General features: G+C 36.6%; 1 protein-coding gene across 1 annotated transcript; it reads right to left on the bottom strand.

Moving 5' to 3' along the window:
* Positions 1-9,917: 9,917 nt before the first annotated feature.
* On the bottom strand, positions 9,918-13,179 carry LOC131070711 (WAT1-related protein At1g21890). Its single transcript, XM_058006315.2, has 7 exons — positions 12,884-13,179; positions 12,623-12,685; positions 12,394-12,510; positions 10,858-11,068; positions 10,603-10,761; positions 10,378-10,529; positions 9,918-10,286 (listed from the first exon to the last, which is right to left on the bottom strand). Exons 1-7 carry the CDS (start codon positions 13,054-13,056, stop codon positions 10,112-10,114), a joined length of 1,050 nt encoding a protein of 349 aa, XP_057862298.2. The 5' UTR covers positions 13,057-13,179; the 3' UTR covers positions 9,918-10,111.
* Between the last annotated feature and the right edge of the window lie 8,856 nt (positions 13,180-22,035).

Genomic DNA, 22,035 nt, shown 5'->3' with positions numbered 1-22,035 from the left:
GTATCATTGTGAGATGGGTGCATCATCATATTTCCAAATTTATCGGATCTAAAGAAGAGCACATGAAGACAAAGAGAAAATAAAAATTTGGGTCGACATGGAAAAAGGAAAAGAATGCCTGCATCGCTTTGCATCATCCCTGAATGTTGAAAAGAAAGCTATGACAAATAGAAGGAGGTAAACAAATAGAGGAATGTGTAGAACAAAAAATCCTCTCTATCCAAGAACCTATGGAGTAACTCGAGTCTTTCAAGAGAGAACAATGGATAAAAATAGTCAACCTCCCATATCTAAGTACCTACTGAGTGACCTGGGTCCTCCGGGAGGGAACAAATAGATAAAGTAAGCATGGGGGAACACAATCACACACACATGCAAGTAGGTGTAGATGAAAGATAAAAGTCTAGGTAATGATTATCCCTTAGGAGGGGATCATATTGCAGCAGATCATCATCCTCAAGAAAAGCCTCATTCTCCCAATAGATGTCATAGGGAGAAGGGAGGAGAGCTCGGAGGGGGATTATCGCAAAGTCCGCACTAGGTGGCTCACCAGCAATGAGATCAAGAGATGAAGTAGCAATGACATCTTTATCTAAGGGCTCAGAGGAGGCGAGGATCAACAATCATATGAATATTGTAGACAAGACCGAGATATCTTCCAAGGAGCCAAACATGTAGGCCGCTGTGGAGGATGCAAGTGACTCACTTGGAGAAGATGAAACAAGAAAAATATTGTCATCCTTTGGAAGAGGGGCAGTAAAAAACTTAGGAGAAGGCGGGGCTTTCTCAATCATGCAAGCAGAAACATGCAAACAAACAAGCACTGAGACATGCAAAGGAAGGGATGAAAAATATACCTGCAAAGACTTGCACCATCAAAACTCCAGGAAAAGTCCCTACTCAAACTTGCATTTACATGGGATAGGATTGTCAGGCCTCCTATCAACCGTAGTAGGCTGAAGGACCCTAGGAAACATTGAATGATGGCAAAGAAATTGGGGTAGATAAAGTTTCACTAGGCACCACCTGTGTATGTTCCATTTTAAGATGTCGGGACAAGGGAGGCATGCTCGATAAAGAAGTGATAAGAGGCAGCTCCAAAGAAGGAGCGATGAAAACCTTCACTTATTTAGAGGGAGGTTGATCGAAATCCCCTGAAGCAGCAGGGAGCGACGCCGAAGCAGGTGCAGAGATGGGAGCAACTGATGGAATAGGCTCTAAAATAGCAGCGCTGGGTGTTAGATCGACACTAGTGAACTATAAGATAGAATCACTCTCTTGAGCTCAGGCCCATTAAAAGCATTTATGCTCATGCACACGTTGTTTCCAATGGAGGTGAGGACCACCAACCAGAGCTAGAGAAGATTTAGTCGCATCATGCTCCATAGGAGAGGCCTCTGGGATTGTTTCAAGGATGAGAGAAGGCCCAAGTGATGAGACAAAAGGTGCATCCTGAAGAGGCACCATATCCACAAAAACATGCACCCAATCTCATTTTGTCTCGAGGAGCGGCCGAAGGAACAGAGAGTGCTAGCACAGGATGTGCCAAAGGGAGATGAGAATAGCGCTCCTTGTTCTCATAAAAAAAGGGTCGAGGAATATCAACCATGACCAGGAGCTCGAAGGGAGGGTGGGCCCCAAACTTTGATAAAACGAGTACCTTTCCCTTGGCTGCACTGGGTGTAGCTGTAGGAACAACAGACACCACTAGAGGTTGTGCGGTCCTAGGCAGACACAAAGGTCTATTTGAGGGAGTAGGCTTAACCTCGGACCTCGATGATGAGGAGACATGAGGCACTACCTTCTCTAAGAATGAAATTGATAGAGGAGAGGTCGATGTAGGAGGTGGCAACGAAACACAAGGTTGCACAGATGTAGGGGCCAACTCACCCGTTTTATAATAATAATTGTCGTGTGTGTGAAGTATTCATACTTGCACCTACAACACAAACACTTAATAGATCATTACAAGGATGTTAGAAAATTGGAATCAAATGAAAGATAAACCATGACAAAGCAACCTATTGCCTCCTAAGAGATGCGAGTATGGATTTTCTCTTAGATCTAGATATGCAATCCCAATGACTTAACTACACCTAGACGGAGGATTTGAAATGATGATGATATGCAAGATAGATGAGATTGATTATGCTAGATTGATCCAAGAGGCTAATTAATCTAATGATATGCATGATTAAGCTATGATGATGATGCAATTAAGCTAGAATGGAGATTGATTAAGCTACATGATTTAACAATTATGCTAGAAAATGATAAAATTAAGCTAGATCTAAGATGCAATTTCCTATAATAACAATGCTTAAATGATATGCTAAAATGGATATGCCTATAGTAACAATGCCTAAAATGATATGAGATCGGATTTGCCTATAGTAACCATGCATAAAGGATATGAGAGATGGTATCCTTTGTGCTCCAAAATGGGAGATATTTATAGGATTTCCAAGGCCAAGGGTGAGGTGGAAGGAATCAATGGTCAAGATTGAGTCTGAAGATATCAAGGGTGAAATTGGAGGAGGTTGGAAAAGAGGTTCGAGTGAGGGACACTTGTCATCTCTATGGTGACAAGTGTGAAGGAGACTTGATCATAAGAGGTCAAGTGTCCAAGGTAGGAGACATGTGGCATAAGTGCCATGTGTCTCAAAGGGAGAATATCCAACCCATAGGAGGTTAGGATAAGGAAGCTAGGATGTCCAAGATGATGGGGTTAGTTAGATCTAGGGTTAGGTGGAATAGGTTAAGTTAGGACATGGTTAGGTTAGGAGGCATGTGGCTAATTTAAATTTACAAATTCAAATAATAGGAAAAGGCAAATTAACTTTGAACAACTCATAAATTGATTTGTTTTTAATTAATAAGGGGATTAGAAGAAATAAATTAAATGAGGGGAGGATTAATTAATCAAAGGGGACTATTGAGATGAACTTATGAAATAAATCCTTAGATTTATTAATAAGTAGATGAATGGGAGAATTTAATCAAATTGGTAGTGAATTCAATTAAATTGGGAAGGGGGATTAATTAAATAATTGCTTATTCTATTAATTATCTTTAGATCATTTTTAGGTGTATACATTTTTTCCCTCTTTGAAGCGAGGTGTGATGACACGTTGATTAAAATAATAATCTCACTTTTGATGATGGTGATTTGATATTGGTTCGATAGGATGCCCTAGTCATTGATTGATAAATTGTGGTACGATGATGCCCCACAAACACTCAATAGATCATTACAAGCATGGTTAGAAAATTGGAATCAAACGAAAGATAAACCATGACAATGTGACCTATCGCCTCCTAAGAGATGCGAGTATGGATTTTCTCTTAGATCTAGATAAGCAATCCTAGTGACTTGACTATACCTAGACCGAGAATTTTAAATGATGATGATATGCAAGATAGATGATATTGATTATGCTAGATTGATCCAAGAGGCCAATTAAGCTAATGATATACATGATTAAGCTATGATGATGATGCAATTAAGATACATCATTTAACAATTATACTAGAAAATGATCAAATTAAACTAGATCTAAGATGCAATTGCCTATAATAACAATGGTTAAATGACATGCTAAAATGCATATGCCTACAGTAACAATGCCTAAAATGATATGAGATAGGATTTTCCTATAGTAACCATGCATAAATGATATGAGAGATGAGATCCTTTGTGCTCCAAAATGGGGGATATTTATAGGATTTCCAAGGTCAGGGGTGAGGTGGAAGGATTCAATGGTCAAGATTGAGTTTGAAGATATCAAGGGTGAAATTGGAGGAGGTTGGAAAAGAGGTTGGAGTGAGGGACACTTGTCATCTCTGTGGTGACAAGTGTCAAGGAGCCTTTCTCATAAGAGGGAAAGAGTCCAAGGGAGGAGACATGTGGCATAAGTGCCATGTATCTCAAAGGGAGAATATCCAACCAATAGGAGGCTAGGATAAGGAAGTTAGGATGTGCAAGAGGATAGGGTTAGTTAGATCTAGGGTTAAGTGGAATGGATTAGGTTAGGAGATGGTTAGGTTAGGTGGTTAGAAGTTAGGAGGCATGTGGCCAATTTGAATTTAAAAATTCAAATAATAGGAAAAAGGCAAATTAACTTTCAACAGTTCTCATAAATTGATTTATTTTTAATTAATTAGGGGATTAGAAGAAATGAATTAAATGGGGTGAGGATTAATTAATTCATATTAATTAATCAAAGGGGACTATTGAGATGAACTTATTAAATAAATCTTTAGATTTATTAATAAGTAGATGAATGGGAGAATTTAATCAAATTTCTAGTGAATTCAATTAAATTGGGAAGGGGGATTAATTAAATAATTGCTTATTCAATTAATTATCTTCAGACCATTTTTAGGTGTATACAATAATAAGCGTGGTACATTAAATCACCGCGGGGAAGCATGGGCCCCACCGAAGCAGGCCAAAAGTGGTTCAACAAATAATCCCCACGGGCAATCAGGGGTTGATATCCAGTGTCCTGGATGACATGCATTGTTCCCTCATGGGGAAACTTGAGACATTTATGCACAACCAAGGGGAGTGCTTCCATATAAATCAGCATAGGAATGCCAATCTCGACTCAGAAGAGGTCCAATTCGAGAATGATGGCAAACATAGAGGATACTGCCTTAAGTCCTACAACGACCGTCAAGATGATACTACCCAAGGGGCGGATAGAGAACCCATCATGTATCCTCAAAGTTGCACAACATTCATCATACACCAGTCTATGCCACTCTATCACAAAAAGAGTCTCCTTTATGATAACATCAACTCTATTAGATGGGTCAACCATCACACCTCTGATAGTTTGACTGTTCAACTTGGCAAGGAAATAAAGAGAAGTAGACTATCCACAATATGGGGCATCAGAGGGGAAAATAATAAGAAAAGATCAGATACCTTCCCCTTCTAGGCCGAAGGTAAGCTAATAGGTGTGATGGTGACCATGTTCACATATGGACCATCATCCAAAGAAGGATCCGATACAAAGATAAAGTTTGTTGTTCAATGCAGAGGGAAAGGATTGGTATAAATCTCCAAGTCATTATTGGTTTTACCAACAAAATTGTTTTATTTGTGCTTATGTGCATCCACCTTGATTGTACCACTGTCGATGTGGTCTTGGACAACATGTTGAAGATGATATAATTGCTTAGTATCGTGGCCAAGCACATGATGATAATAACAAAACTTTGAACCATCATAGGTAAACATGGATAAGGCCAACTATCAGACAACGGTTTAATTTGTGGAAGGGTAATAAGGTTGTCTTTCAACAACCACTGCATTATACTCAAGTAGGAGCCATTTATATTAGTGAAGACTCTATTTTGTTGTTGGGATTGTCCAGAAACCATCGGAGGAATAGCCGCAACATTAGAAACAAATTTATTCTTTCGAGAGCTATCCATGGTCGTGCCTACAAAGGACCCACCGTGAGGTTTTGAAGAAGTATCTTCGAACATGACACAGTGTACTAGTGATTGGTGAGAGTAGAGAACATGTTAGCGACGTTTTGATATCGGTTAAAAGATAGTTTCTCCCTCAATGCCAACTGCAAATTGCCGATAAACATCCTCTATAGATCACTATCTGGTAGGGAAAAGAGGATCTTAGTTAAGATAGCTTGATAGCTCGAAATAAAATCAGTGATCTTTTCATTAGGCTTTTGTTTACAATGGACAAGGTCAGCGATAGTGACCCCGCTACCAACGTTTGCCTGAAACCATTTAAGGAAAAGATCCATAAGCTTATCAAAGTTACAAATAGAGTGGTCAGGTAAGGAGCTATACCATTCTAATGCTATCCCCTTGAGGGAACGTGAGAACAGTTTCAACAACATGAAATTTAGACTATGGTAGTCACTACACATAGTCATGAAGGAATCTATATGCACGTTCGAGTCCCCATCACCATTGAACCTATCAAACTTCAAGGATTCAACAACAATTAGAAGGATAGTATTCAGGATGGTAATGTCAAGGGGACTCTTCTTGTAATACATTGACACAGATGATTGACCAGAGGAAGAGGCTAAGTTTGTCAGCTGCAACTGTAGTTGCCCCATGTTCTGTAAGATTGTATTCAGGACAGGATTAGAAGGTGGAGGAGGTGGAAGTGGATCAGATCTGCCGCCACCTCCACTAGAACCTCCATAAATACCAGTGCTACCGACAAATGTAGTGCTAGTGCTGATTACTAAAACCTGAGTATCGACGAAGGTCGAATTACTAGAAATGCATGTGTAGCCCAAGGGAGTGAGTGAAGCACTAACACTAGGTATGGTGGAGTCCACCATGTGCACACCTAGAGTTGGAATGCTAACACTAACCTGGGGACTAAAAGGATCATATTGGTTGTCCATAGGGGGTGCATTTGCTAGGGGCACATGGTTTTTAACAATCATGGACAAAGCCCTTAACATCTCCAGGCCTCTCATTGTCAGAGATTAACATATCTCTCAAGGTACTCACGACATTCCTAGCTTGGTGGAGGACATTCTCTCTATTCAAGAAACCCTCAAAGTCTCTCAGCTTCTGCTCCAACATATTGATCTTTTCAAAGTCTACAGTGACCGCAAAATCGCGATCAATGACAGGAGGAGAAGACAGGATAGAACTCCTAGAGGAATTAAGTTGTGATTTAGAAGGAGAAGGCCCCGCAGTTAGAATAGATTTCAGACTATGAGAGGTCAAAAACTCATTGGGATTAGATAATTGCCCACCTGCATGGTGCCGAGTAGAGGAGGACTGTAGCGATCAAGGAGAAAACTCCACCTAGATGACCTCCTGACTACGGCTCCTATTGTAGTCTGAGTCATAAAGCTCATAGACAAGCCACATGACGTTCAGGACCACACTACATGGACATCGAATGATAAAGTTGATTTTAAATGAGATGAAGAAATGTAAAAATTAAACTAAATGAGAATGAAAGTTTAATTTTTCGGTTTTCCTCTTTTTTTTTTTTTAAATTCTTTTCAGATTTAGAAAATTTAAAAGATTAAATGCACCTAAATGAAGTGAAAAGTAAGTAATGAAAAGATAAGTCTAGTTCACGTCAGGTTCACCAAAATGTAATGGAGGGAATTTGCCACCTCAAGGATGATGGATCCTTGAGGAAAAATTACCCTTCCAATTACCTCTGCAAACTGACGCTAAGATGAGCCAAGGGATAGAAAATTTATGTAAAAAGTGCCAGACACCCAATAAGCAGTTTTGGATGACTCTGCAGAGCCTCTATCCTCAGGACAAGCGCGTGGATCTGAGACACCAATGCGACACGCTGTCATCTGGTATGGACAAGGTACACAGTTCATACAGAAATATCTAAGTGTGATTATGATGCAATAAAAGTATAAAAAATAATGAAACTAAACTAGTAAACATGATATACGAACTAACCAAGATAGAATAGAAGGAAAGGAAAGAAATAGACAAACAAAAGGTCCATGCTATGAAGCCTCCCACAAGTTAATCTCCTCTTCACAACAATTTACCTACACACATGCAAGAAAGGAAAATGTTGGTGGTTGTGTTTTGGAGCCTACCTAAGTCAGACCCCTGTTTTGGTGTTTCCATTTCCATGGACAACCCAATAAAGCCATGGAAAAGATAAATGATAAAGAGAATAACAATGTAACATGAAATTGGAAATAAAGTTGATAAATATGCAAAAGAGATGATTAAGATAACTCCCCTATCACAAATTGAGATTGAAATGCTTGGAAGTTCTTGGAATGGTGTGCTTGGAATGCTTGATAATGTTGCAACAATGGTGGTGTTGATAGTATGCTGTCTAAAATGGTCTCCAAGAGCTCAACCTGCAAGAAGATTGCCAAACTTGCCAAAGAATCCCTTCAATATGCCTCCAAAGTGAAAGATAAAGGCCCAGGAAGGAATTCAGATGTCGGTGGGCTACGCGAATGTCTCCGTGTCGCATTTTTGTCCCCAAAGGTGATAGGTTGGCGAAGTTGGTAATGCTTCTACTGGAGCTGACATGTATGGTCTGAGTGGACAAAATTACAGGGCGGATTCTAACCTCCAATGACATGGAGGGAAAACGCCATTTTTCATATTAACTACAAAGGATAATAGTTTTGATATTACACACCCTCAAAAGGAGAATCTTCCATAACAACAATTTCAATTATCTTTATCTCAATTTCATAGTTAATTCCAAAACTAAGATTTGACCTAAGGTAAGTCCCTATTGCCAGCATATTTCCCTTTCTTTTTGTGTCTATGAAATAGGTACGAAGCTATGCTCTTCAGAATAGAAACTATTTGCAGAGATGAATCAACCCTCTTTGGCATGCAAAAAATTAGGAGGACCAGGGCGACGGGAACACCGATCCTGACATTTTTGGATCTTTTACAAGGATCAAATCTAAATTTGTATATTTTTCTCATATACATGTGTGTATGAAAATATTGCGTCTGTAGCTCGTTGTTTTCTCAATTTTACCTTCAATTTTTAGCACTTTACCTTAATTCAGCATTTCAACTAACAAAAGAGAAGACCCCCAAAATCAATCCAATTAGTATTCAGTCTTAATCTTTGTTGATTTTTTATTGAATCTATTGGATTTTCCCTCTTTTGAATGTAATGGTCAACCCAATAAAAAATTAGTGCTTTACATACATCTAATGGTGGTGTTGGAAAAATGGTGTCTCAACCTTGCATTTAAATGAGGTTACTATGTATAGTAAATTTTCATTTGAGCACGAAATGGTGCGAAATTCTCCCCAAAGCTTCTGGTTGGCTAGATAAGAATTCCGATAAAGTTACGTCGCAAGATCACAGTGAGCGACTAAAACATAAAGCAAAGAGAAAGGTCAAGCGATCGGGGACTTTTGAAAATCTACAACTCTGTGACCATGGTTAGAGAAAGTGAATGAAGTGTGACTAACTTCATAATATTAGAAGGGTCGTGACTAAACACTTAAATTATTGAAACAAACAAGGAGAACCTTGAGAAACAGACATGGAGGGAATCAACTAAGTCATGATTTGAACTTTTAAAGGGTAACGCTTATCACAAATATAAAAGGTGAACATATTAAATACCTTTTTTTTCTATGAAATATGAGAGATTGTCCAAAGGTTTTAGTGTTCAACAATTGGTCCCTTTTTTTTCAATACAAAATGTATTTTATATAATAATATGTTGTTTTTATAACAAGAAATATATTTTTGTGTTCAACTATTGGTCCTTTGGTGTTGGATATATTAAAATGCACATTTATGATTACAAATAGGTATTTGGTTCTTTTAAGTTGCATATAAGTTATATTTTATATAAATATACAATATAATACTAATTACAAATGATATTTTTCTATTCGACTACTAGGGATTTTTACATGTCGAATCTTTTAAAAGTGATTTTTTGGACAATTCGCACTATACCTGTTATTTTGATGAGTTGCATGAGGAGTCATTCCTTCAAACCTTGTAGATAGTTAAGTGTCCATTTTACATTTGTAAAAAATAAAAGTATTATGATATTCCGTGTGATGGCTACATGTTGACGAAGTTAGCCCTCTTGATTACTGGTCCCTCTCCCCTAGATTATTGTCATTATGAATTGAATTGCAATCTTCAATCTAATGTAAATATTAAATAATAAAAAAAAATATTATGCATCATTTTTTAGTTTAGTTAGGGTTAGGGTTGAGGTTAGCTTAATGTTATTGTTAGGGATTGCAAATACTTCCTCTCATTTAGCTGCTTTGAAAGTGGAAGTTCAACAAGTAATTCTACTTAATATATATTGGTTGTCAAAATAGATATAATTATCACCAATAAATACTTCTAATATATTGTTCCTGATGCTCTGCAAAAAGGATTAGAAAATCTGTTTGATGGCAACACACACAAGTAATTTAATTAATTATTGATTGATGGTTAAATAATCAAATAAATACTAGTAATCCTAACATCTTGTTTTAAATGAAGTGCTAGTAATAGTAGTAATAGTAAAGATCCCATGGAGTTTCCAAATTTAAGGTCCACCATGGAGTTGTTACCATGGTACTACTTATTAGTTGTACTCTGCTGATGACATTCATATCTTTAACAAGGCTGCTGAATTTCAACTGTACAATCTTCAATGCTGTTAGTACATCCATCTTCCACCCCATCTTCCAATGGCCTTGTTTCTTCTAATGGCTTTGTTTCTTCTTTATCGTTTCCTTTTCCCCACAGGGCAATGTAAAGTCCTGCAATTGTCAAAACTCCTCCTACCACGCTGCAAAACAGGAAAATGGATGACTAAAATATATTGTATAGGCCGATCACTCTTTAGGAGTTAAAAATTCATGCTTGAGAAATTATCTAACCTTCCCAGATGAAGGTTCGAATGAAAGATAGTCAGCTCCAAGACTGCAACTATAATTGTAGATAATGGATAGAAGAGTACTGGAAAGATAGGTCCTTTTTCCTTGATACTGTAGGTTTGCACAAAGAATGTAAATACTGAACCCAATAGTGCCTGCATCAAATCAATGTTAAATGTTAAAAATATTTGGAGGTTTTGGCATATAGAGAGATTTTTTAATACTGACCGAATATACAATGCTGAGAAGGTCCATGTCCCAGTTTATTTTCCAGGAAGAGATGTTTGGCTCAAATATTAAGGCCATTACTGTGCTCTGGAGTGTGGCTAATAAGAATACCAATGCTAGGAATGATTTTTTAGCGGGATACTCCTTCAAAACTGGGACCTGTGTTCAGGAAACATTGATCAATTTTCCGTCCATAAACATATGATTACTGATAATTTTGTAATGTAGAAATGGATTGAAGGAGACAATGAACACCTGCAAAGTAAGGTATGCTGACAAAAAAAGCAAGCAAACGAACAAGGACGCTGCACCCAGAAACCATGTACTCAGTTTTAGGAGAAGCGTCTTAGTAAGAACAATCGTAGAGCCTTTGTATAATGTCATAATCATAGCCCCTCCCACACATATAACAGTCCCTATAATTTTTGCTTGTCCACGCTTAGTTCTGATGTCAACTTTCTCGTATCTGCAAAGTCAAAATGCATATAATAATCAAACTCCTGGTTATTTCAATGATGAATTATTTGATGGTCATCGAAGCTTGTAAAATTTTTACGGGCAGCGTATTATTTAACAGAAATTTCTGTATGGCAATGTCTTCATATGGACAAAATTTCATATAGCATCCCTTCTGCTTATATTGCTCTAATACAAATATCTGACTATATTTTTATAGTATTAAGGAGAATTATTGTTGAGCATTCACTTTCCTCAGTACTGACAAAATATGGACATCCATCAAGCTTTTGCCTCTAGAAAGGGGAAAAAAATGGTGAAAGAGAGTCCATGGAAGGAGATAATGTAGTATAGGTGCATGGACGAGAAGGGTGATCTAAAGCTTCGCGCAGTTGTTTTTTTTTTTTTTTTTTTAAATAAAAAAAGGGCAGTTCAAGAGAACTTCATAAAAGAAACAAAATTAAAAGATTACAAATAGTAGCAGTTAAAAGAACCTAATTTCAGCAAGAAACAACAAATAGCAAGGATTTAGAAACTTTCAACAAAAGCGATTAGTGGGGATGAAGCCAAATCCCAGAACCATTGCCCACAATGCCCACCTGCGCTGTTATGAGAGAATCCGGGGCAGGTTATGGATGAGGGAATCAAGCATAAATGGTAGAATAACGGGAGAGGATAAACAAGGAGAGGGTTAGTTGGTGATTTCCCAAGCAAATAGGAAGCAAATATAGATGCACAAATGAGGTGAAGAAGGTTGGACAGATATTCAAGGGAATGTATCTCTAAGGAATACTAGGATTATAGAATATCCATGAACAAATTTAAATACAGGAAATTGGCATGCTGTTTTGGAGGGAGAATGTGTCATGAAGTGGAGGAATTTTGTCATAGGATAGTTAGGGAAGAGTATCAATAGTGGATCATGTTCTAATAGTCATTTAATCTTTCTGCATTCAATTTTCTAATTACTAATTTTAAAGGAGTCAGAAAAATGATAATAGAAAGCTCTTTGATAAGTTTCACATATACTAATAGCCAATCATTTTTTAGGTTTTTTGATATATAATTGATCTATTTGTGCATCACTACTGGGACATTTGTGCACAACTACTGAAACATTTGTCCACAAATACTGGCAATTTTGAGTAAAAGGTTATTAGTGTTGACATGCTAATTTCTCCGCATGCATATGATCAACTGTAATTTGAACCACAATCCAAAAAAAAAATTAGAATTTTACTATTGCATGAGAAAAATAGAATTTTACTAATTTCTCCAACTTGCATGGGACTACCAACTATTATTGATTTACTCATATCTAAAAATTATTAATACCGAAAAGCAATGGTCATCACAGATGTGAAAATAGGAAGAAGGTTTGAGATTGCAGCTGCAAAGGTGGCCGAAGTGTATGCCAAGCCGATGAAAAATAGATTCTGGCTCACACTAATCCTGCAATATTACTACACCAGTTAGTCCCCTTACACGAATGCCAAATCATCAAATCAAGCAGAATTGGAAGCTAATTATTATTATATGTAGAGTAGATGAATTTCCTACTTACCCAGCAAGGGCAAGAAGAAAGATCTGCCAGAATATAGTACAAGTCAGTGGGGGACGCTCGTTTCTGCACAGTGCATGAACATCATGAATTGGAATTATGCATATGGCTTCGAAATGTTAATATTATATCATTATGCTCCACCAGTGTAAATTTTTCTAGCAGTCATCTAAATCTTTTTATATGTATTGCCATGGGTACAGAGACTAAACATTTGAATCAGATCTGGTTTTGCCATGTTTGTACTGAGTATAATGAATATACCTTTCTAAAAAATAAGCAATAGGTGCCATTACAAGCGTAGCAACAGCTTGTCTATAAGCTAGATATACGTAACGGTTCATCCCATTGTCAAAAGCAATTCTAACTATGATATACATGCCTGCAAGTCCAGCCTGAACTAAAATTTGACCTATATAGATTTTGTATTCTTCCATGACTACGAAAATAATTCAAAACATCCAAAACGAAACTGAATGTAGATTGAATTATTCAAACAGCAATAGCAGTAAGATCGATTATTGAAAACAGATTATCAAATGAATTATTGTTCCGTTTGACTGAAGAACCCATCTACCAGTATTTTTAGTTGGGTAAAAGAAAAACGAGTACCATTTTCTGAACCTAATCTTCTTGTTAGTTGGGTGGCTGGGGCCGGAGTCAGTTACATAATTATAACGTTTGTTTTATTAGCTGCACAGATCTGCTGCCTTATTATTTGAAAGAGACGACCTGATTTTTTCAGACAATCCTGCAGAAGAGAAGTAAGACGATCAGATTATATAATCTGATGCATTCATATTTTCATTGGTTTGTATTGGCCATTTTTCACGTGGCCGATTGGTATCCTTTTGCATGTTTCTGTGACTGTTTTTATGTCATTAATACTGTTCTGCCTGCATCATGCTACTTTATTCACAGACTGTGCGGCATTTATGTCATTAATGCCGTTTTGTCTGCATCATGCTACTTTATTCACAGACTGTGCGGCAATTCAGTAACTTTAGAACAATAGCAAACGTGGGCTTCGCCTTCCCAAGGACTCGTTCTTAAAAGAAAGTTTTTTTTTTAAATTGTTTTGCTTTATACATTTTTATTAAAAAATAAATTATTTAAATATTTATTATTTGATTCTATATTTAGTTTATATAAATTGTATATTATATTCAAATTTAGTTATAAATTATTCTATTATTCTATATTATATTATAAATAATATAGATATAAATAATATTTATATATAATCTATTTTATTATTAGTTTTTGCTGGAATATTAATGCATTTACTTAAAACTATTAGATGTCAAAGTATCAATCAATCAAAATCATCAATTAAAACATGTTAATTTTTTTTCTAATGTTTTCATTTATTTCTATTTACTAATAGTCTTCAATAGTTTAACAATGAAAGGTGGGCCATTTGTTTTTTTTGAACCAAGTAATAATTTTTAAATAATAAAATTATAACTACCTTTTACAATATATTAGATTACAATGTATTGGATTAAAAATTCACTAGTTTCTATACTTTGCAATTTCTCGCTCGATATGGGCGAAAATAGGGTTGTTGGCGCGTGGGCCGATGTGGGCTGGGAAGACCTGCCGCATGTCTCATAGCTGGTCTTTACAAAGGGTAAATGGGTGGATATGGTAGCGCAGAACTAGTTGGGGAAAGACATAAGGAATTTCAAGCTGGTCTCCCAGTATTTTCAGGGTTTTTACAAAGGTCCAAACAGGGGAAATTGGCAGAGTATGGATAGATCTGGTGAAGGGCAGGAAAGATTTTTGGATCATAGTCATCTTGGTTAGGGTTCGAGCCAAAAGTTTATTTGAAATCACTTCATGGAGCTTCCAGGAAAACGATCTACAAAGTTGGGAGGAAAGGTTTCCTATGCTAAGGTTGTGAAGTTTTCATCTGTAAACGAGGCAAATAGGGTCCCTCGGCTCAATGCTAGTGAAAAGACAGTGGAGAAACAATCTAACAGTAACCCGCTTGAGCTATCTTTGTCACATCAAAGGGGGGATAAGGTAAGGGAATCTTTGACATCAGGAAAAGAGGATAAGGTAAGTGAAAATCAAATCACCTCTGATTTAGGAGGTGGGTCGTCTTCACAAGTATGGGCTCCTGTTCCATGCATTGATTTACTTGATTCTTATGTGGATTTGAAAGCTCGTTGTTTGCATACACATGCTATTTCTGGGGAAATATGGGGGGAAACAACCAGTTTATCTAAATTTCATCATAAATTGCAGAAAAAATGGTTCGATATGCAATATTTTCAATTAGTCTCTGCAAATGCGTTTATTATTGTTTTTAACTCTTCTTCTGTTAGGGATGAAGTTTTAAAATCTTCACATTACTGGTTTGGTAAAAATTTACTATTTTTTTCGGCTTGGAAACCATTTTATGTTCCTGCTTAGTCAAGTTTTAAATTAGTTCCTTTTTGGTTTGGCTTGCCCAAATTACCGTTCGAATTTATGGACCCAGAAGTTTTGGAACAAATTGGTAATACTTGTGGTTCTTTCTTATCATCTAGATTTGATTTTGTGGAGGGGGAGGTTCTGGTAGAAATCTGTGTTCTGACTAAACCCTAATAATGTTTGCCCTCAGACCTATAACATCAAATCTCATGAGGGTCTCTAGAGACAACCAATTAATAAGCTAGAGAAAGAGTTTGGTAAAACATCCTTGCAATTGGATGCTCCTTTGCTTATGGATTTCTCGAAATCCTCTATTCAGGATAAGGCAGAACCTTGTTTAGGTAGTAAAGATAATCCATTTCTAGATAAATTGTTAGTTAATGGGTCCATAGGGAAACCTCCCGCTGCTTCTGAGGTTAACCAGGTTATGAGGGATGCTGGGCAATGAGAGGATTATGTTGTGTCTCACAATCCGAAGTCTATAGGGTTATTTGCAAGTAAGAATAAGATGGTAACATCTCACCAAAATATTGTGGTTTCAAGGGGCAACAATGTGGAAGAATTGCTTCCAAATCTCAATACCTCAAATTTATTGGATAATGTCTCTCATTTATTATCACCAAATGATGGTGGTGGGAATCCTGTCTGTTCAAAGAAGCCAAAAGAATATTTAGAGGGTAAGGACTGCCAGGGGATTGTTCAGATTTTAGCTAAGAAAGATGGGGTTGTTTCGGAATCTAATGTTGGCGCTTCTTCTCTAGGGTTTCTTGATGATGCTACCCTCGCTCAACAAGTCAAAGAATTGGTGTCTAATAATTCTTCACAGCATGTTGATGTGAATGTGGATAATAATGCCACCTTAGGAAATAATATTCAGTCGAGGGACATTCCTGTTATTGTGCCAAATGAAAATCCGGTTCAACAAGTAAATGATCTTTTTAAAGATCGTGAGCATCAGATGGATGAGGACATTACGAATAGGGTTATCTGCTCCATTGAGAATGACTTGGGGAGAATTAAATTGACCCTTCCTATCTTTGCATCTACTAATCCTTTTGAGGTTTTGACTTCAACAGAAGTGGGCATCATCGATAATGTAGTCATGACTTCTCCTAGGTCAAGTAAGAGTTTACCAATTATCCAAAATACTCTAATTAGGTCTTCATTTGTGGTTTCTCCTGGTAGGGGTAGGCCTCCAAAAAATCGAAAGACTCAATTGGACATTGATGCTGGTATTCAACAAACTTTGTCTCTTTCTCTTGGTGATGGGAAAGGGAAGCATTTGGTTTCTCTTGGTAGCACTATGAAAGCAAGTTTTACTCCTAAAGGTAAGAGGAGTAAGAGGTCTGTCAATAGCCCTCCTGTGACTAGGTCGGGGGCTGTGAAGCGTAATCTTCAAAGTAGTTTTGGAGAAGGGAAGTCTTCTCCGTCTAAAGGAAAGAGGGGAGCCTCAGTCTCCCCTCGAGAGCAATGAGAATTATATCTTGGAATGTTAGGGGCTTAAATGCCCTTAACAAGAGGCACTTAATTAAGTCCCAGATAGACTTAGTTAAATGTGATATTTTCATGTTACAAGAGACAAAATTGTTAAAGGAGTCTGCTGATTTGGTTTTTTCTTCTTGGAGAAGGTGGGATTTCCTCTTCTCTCCAGCTTGTGGTGCGTCAGGGGGTTTGGCATTGCTTTGGAATAACTATAACATTGAGGTTGAGCTAGTTGCCTCTACTGTAAATTGGATGTTGGCCTTAGTTAAAAGCAAGTTTTCGAAGGTTAAGTTTTGGATTTTTAATATTTATGCTCTGTCTAGTATTCAAAGAAAGACTAAATTATGGGAAGAGCTTAAGAGGATTTCCTCCCCTTTAAGGCATGGTCCCTTTATAATCTTTGGGGGGGATTTTAATGCTATCACTGATTTGGGAGAAAAGAAAGGAGGTATTCTCCCTAATAAAAAAATCATGGAAGACTTTGGGAAGTTCATTAAGGACATGAGTCTTTTTTACTGTCAGTTTCAGAATGGGGTTTTCACGTGGACAAATATGAGAAGATATTTTTTGCAGATTGTGGAAAGGTTAGATGGGTTTTTGTTATCAGATATTTGGATTGATTCAGAATTTAAATTTTTTTTCCTCTATTCTGCCAATTTTGGGGTCAGATCATTTTCCAATTTCCCTATCAATTCTGGAAGACAAAGCTCCTTTTAAGTCACCTTTTAAATTTGAACCTATGTGATTTAGAGATTCTTCCTTTTTGCCTTTGCTCAAAAAATTGTGGAATTTTGTTCCTTATTGTTCTGGATCATGAATGTTTCAGATTGCTAAGAAGTTAAGTTTTTTGAAATCGAACATTAGAGAATGGAATATCTTGTATTTTAAGAACATCTTTCAGGAAAAATAGAGTATTCAAGATATGATTGAATGTCTTAATTCACATGTGATTCAACATGGTATGGTGCCACTTGTTTTTTATGAACTAAAGTTGCTAAAAGAAGAGCTTGAAGAAGTTTTGACCAGAGAAGAAATCTATTGGAGACAGAAATCAAGGGAGTTCTGGCTTTCAGATGGTGATAGAAATACCAAAAAAATTCACTCTTCAACAAAAATTAAGAGAAGTAGGAATAGGATATCTTGTATTGAGTGTTTAAATGGCAAACTATTAACAGAACAGGAGGATATTGCTGCAGAGGCAGTTAGGTTTTTTAAGTCACTATTATCTTTGAAGCATGGAGATCTTCATAATAACATTTCTTCTAATATCCCTTCTTTGGTATCTTCGGACGATAATAAAATGTGGATGTCTCCTTTTTCTTTGGATGAAGTTAAGAGTGTTGTTTTTGTAATGAACCCTGATAAGGCTCCAGAACCGGATGGTTTTACTCCTTTAGTTTTTTAGAAATGTTGGGATTTTGTGGGAAATGATGTTTTATTGGCCCTTGAGGAAGCTAGAAGGAATAGGTCTATTTTGAAAGAACTTAATACTACAATGATTGTAATTATTCCTAAAAAAGAGGTTACTAATACATTTGTTGATTTTCACCCTATTGTTTTACGTAACACTTTGTACAAGATTTTTACTAAGGCTATCTCTTTAAGGTTGGCTAAAATTCTGCCTAGGATCATTTCTTTAGAACAAGGTGGTTTTGTTCCTGGAAGGGAGATGGCAGAGGGAGCTATAGTGGTGCATGAGGTTCTGCATTTTGTTTCTACTCAGAGAATCTCGACCATGATCCTCAAATTAGATATGATGAAGGCATATGATAGAGTAGAATGGGGGGCTTTGTGTGTTGTTCTACTTAAATTGGGTTTTTCCAAGGCATGGGTCAAATGGATTTGTGCTTGTATTTCTTTTGCAAGGTTCTCGGTTCTAATTAATGGCTCCCCTTGTGGTTTTTTCTCCTCCTCTAGAGGTTTGAGGTAGGGGGATCCCCTGTCTCCCTTCTTGTTCATTCTCCTAGCTAAAACATTCAGTTGGGCTATTAGAGCCACTAAGCTGGAAGGGATTTGGAAGGGAATTAGGGTTTAGAATGTTCCATAAAGAATTTCCCATTGTTTGTTTGCAGATGATACCCTGTTATTTGGTCAGGCTTCTTTGGGTGAGGCAAGAGTGATAAGGGGGATAATACAGAATTATGCATCCTTTTCTGGTCAGAAAGTAAATGTTGATAAGTAAAAGATTTTTTTCCTTCATACTTCACAATTGGTTTAGGATAGATTGAAGATTTTTTGGGGATTTGCATTTGGAAAACTTCCTTGTTCTTATCTTGGTATACCTTTCTTCATTAAGCAGGATAAAGTTGAGTTTTGGGATAAGATTATTTCAGTTATCTCTAGAAGGATTCTATCCTGGAATCATAGATGGTTAACTTTAGCTGGTAAGATTGTTCTTATTAAGTCTATCCTAAATGTTGCTCCTATTTATCTCATGTCTATTTTGCAGTCTCCGAAAGTGGCTATTGTTAGTTTGCAGGATACTCTTAGGTCCTTCCTTTTGAGTAATAATAAAGATGGTAAGAAGAAACTCCCTCTAGTAGCATGGGATAAAGTTTGTTTTCCTAAAGACCTTGGGGGTATAGGTATTAGGAGTCTCAAAAGTCAGAATTTAGCCTTAAGTGCTAAGCTGGTTTGGAAATTGTATGAGAGACCGATCTCTTTTTGGGCACAGATTATGTTTGCTAAATATTTAAATAAGGGACCAAGAGAGTATGTTTTTCAAGTTTCAAATTTACCCCTTGGTTCAGCTATTTGGAATTTTCTATAGAAATGTAGATCAGTGATTTTGCCTCATCTCTCATGGATTGTTCATAATGGTAGGAAGGTCAGGTTTTGGGAGGAAGTTTGGAATGGACATAACCCTCTGGTGAATACAAGGGATTGGTCTCCTTTAATTTCCACTCTTTCTTCCCTTTGGGGTGTTTTTATGGCAGATTATTTTGAGATTGAGTTTAGTGGAAATCTTAAGGTGGCAAGATGGAAATCAATTGAGTTTTTAGATATTGATCAAAATGTGAAATTGGAATATGAAAAGATGTTGGGGGAGAGAGTAATAATTATTTCTGATGCTGAGGATGAACTTATCTGGACAAGGAATATCTCTAGTAAGTACACAGTTAAGGATCGCTATAATTCTCTCTTAGTTGCTAAAGCTTTATCTACTTGGCCATACAAGTTGTTTTGGCATATGGCTTGTCTCCCAAAGGCTGGTGCTTTTTCTTGGTTAGTAGTGACGGACAAGATCCTTATAGGTATGAGGTTGGACAAGTTGGGTATTAGTGCAGTTTTTCCTTATGTTTTTTGTAATAAAAATTTAGAATCCTCTGCACATTTGTTTCTTCACTGTGATTTTGCCTATGCTTGTTGGAAATGGTTGTTTAAAAATCTAAATCTATCCTTTGTTATTGGTAAGGATCTCCTTTCCCACTTCAGATCCTGGCCTCTCCTGTTTGCTTCATCTTTTTATGCATGTCTTTGGATTATTTCTCCATCTATTATGATTTGGAATATTTGGTTAGAGCGTAATAATAGGATTTTCAAACAAACAAGTTCTCCCTTGGCTGAGGGTTTATTGAGGATTGAATCTTCCATCTCTGAAGTTGCTTGTCTTTTATTTATAATAATTTGGAAAATCTTACTTTTTCTCATTGGGATAGTAGGGTAACTCGAGTCTGGAAGATATTATCAGTTTTACCTACTCATGGATCTATTTTGAATAAGACTAATGCTATAAGTAAGAGACATTTTGCTAGCTGGAAACCTCCTCCACAAGGGCACTTTAAATTGAATTTTGATGGAGCTTCTCATGGGAACCCTGGCCTGGCAGGGGCAGGTATGGTAATTTATGATCATGAGGCAAGATTTATTCAGGCTCATTGTCATGCGATTGGTTTCAAGACTAATAACTGTGCAAAATTCTATGCTTTGTCTTTTGGTTTGGATATGGCTATATCTCTGGGAATTAAGGACTTGATAATTGAAGGTGATTAAATGGTTATTATTCAAAGTGTCATGAAAAAGAAGTCGAATTATTGGCAATTACAATACATATTTGATCATATTTTGCAAAAAATATATTTTTCTTATTCCTTCTTGATTTCCCACTATTATAGAGAAGTGAATAAGATTGCAGATTTCTTGGCTAACTTAGCCATTGATAGTGATGCTAATATGCGAGAGGTAAGTTTGGAAGAGATCCCTTCCTCGGTTTTGGAATATTTGAAGTAAAGGAGGTAACCTTACATGGTAAGTGAAGGCTTCTCCTTCATTTTTATAATGTATGGTTATCTTCTGACATAACCAGTAAGGATGGATAGTGGTAATGATTAAGGGGTGGTAGTGTGTGTGCGGTTTTTATTTGATGCTTGTCATATCATCTTTGCTTTGCATTATGGTTAAGTGGTAAGTGTACATTGGAAATGAATACGGTTACCTTCTGATGTAACCAATACGGATGGTTAATGATAATGATTAAGGGATGGTGGCATGTGTGCAGTTTTACTTGATGCTTGTCTTTTCATCTCTGCCTCGCACATTTCACATTTTGGATAATATTGAGTCAGCTTTGGATAATTACATGTTTGATGTGGGTTCTTTCCCTTATGGTGGGTTAATGTGTGATAGTATAGATGATTCTTTGAAAGGTTGGAAAACTGTTAGATTTTGTTTCTCCTCAGATTGTGAACAGGGCTCTCGATGTGCTAAATTTTTGTTTTGTTTCATCTTCTCCTCCTCTCCCTGCAACTCCACTACAGGTTGTTTCTCCTAATTTTTTAGGCATTCCCCCGGAGGAAATCTTGAGTTCTTGGTATTGAATTATGATACAATTATGCTTTCTTCAGCAGTTTCTATTTGACATTCTTTTTTGGTAGGATGAAAGATGGTGTGGGGAGTATGGCACTTGGAGTTTCTTGTGCATTTTGGTTCGAAATTGATCTGCATATATATTGCATCTAAAGAACTCATATGTTGCAGATTATTGTATCTTCCCTTAGAGGGGTTGATTGTATATTCTCTATATTTTGTAGGATTTAGGGTGGGGGATTTGTATATTTGAAAATCTATGTAAAAGGTGGATTTAGACTGCTTTTGTATGGGGGATCTTTGGTCAATTTTTTCTTTTTAAGGGTCGTAACCGGAGGTTTTCTTTTGGGTTCTTTCCTATCGGTATGTCCTTTGAACCCATTGTAAAAAAGTATATTTTGAATAAATAAAAAATAGTTTAGTGGCATGCCCACTTTCATTTTAAAAAAATAAAAATATATTAGATTACAATGTAACATTATAGAAAATTGTTTTATCAATTATTCTATTGGATAATAGTACTTTACACTCATATTGGGATGATGTTAGTCAAACAAGAATTAAAATAGGTTGGCCAAATTTACTAATTTTATATTCTTGTTTGCATTTTCATACAACAGTATTCTATACACATAATAATGACCAGTTTTGTCTTGTTTATGTTAACAATGCAATGGGTGATAAAGCAACTTGATTTTTTATAATAA

Source organism: Cryptomeria japonica, chromosome 6, assembly GCF_030272615.1.
Source record: "Cryptomeria japonica chromosome 6, Sugi_1.0, whole genome shotgun sequence".
Taxonomy (NCBI): Eukaryota; Viridiplantae; Streptophyta; class Pinopsida; order Cupressales; family Cupressaceae; genus Cryptomeria; species Cryptomeria japonica.
Note: the sequence above shows the minus strand (reverse complement) of the source record. Positions and strands in the feature narration are given on the sequence as shown.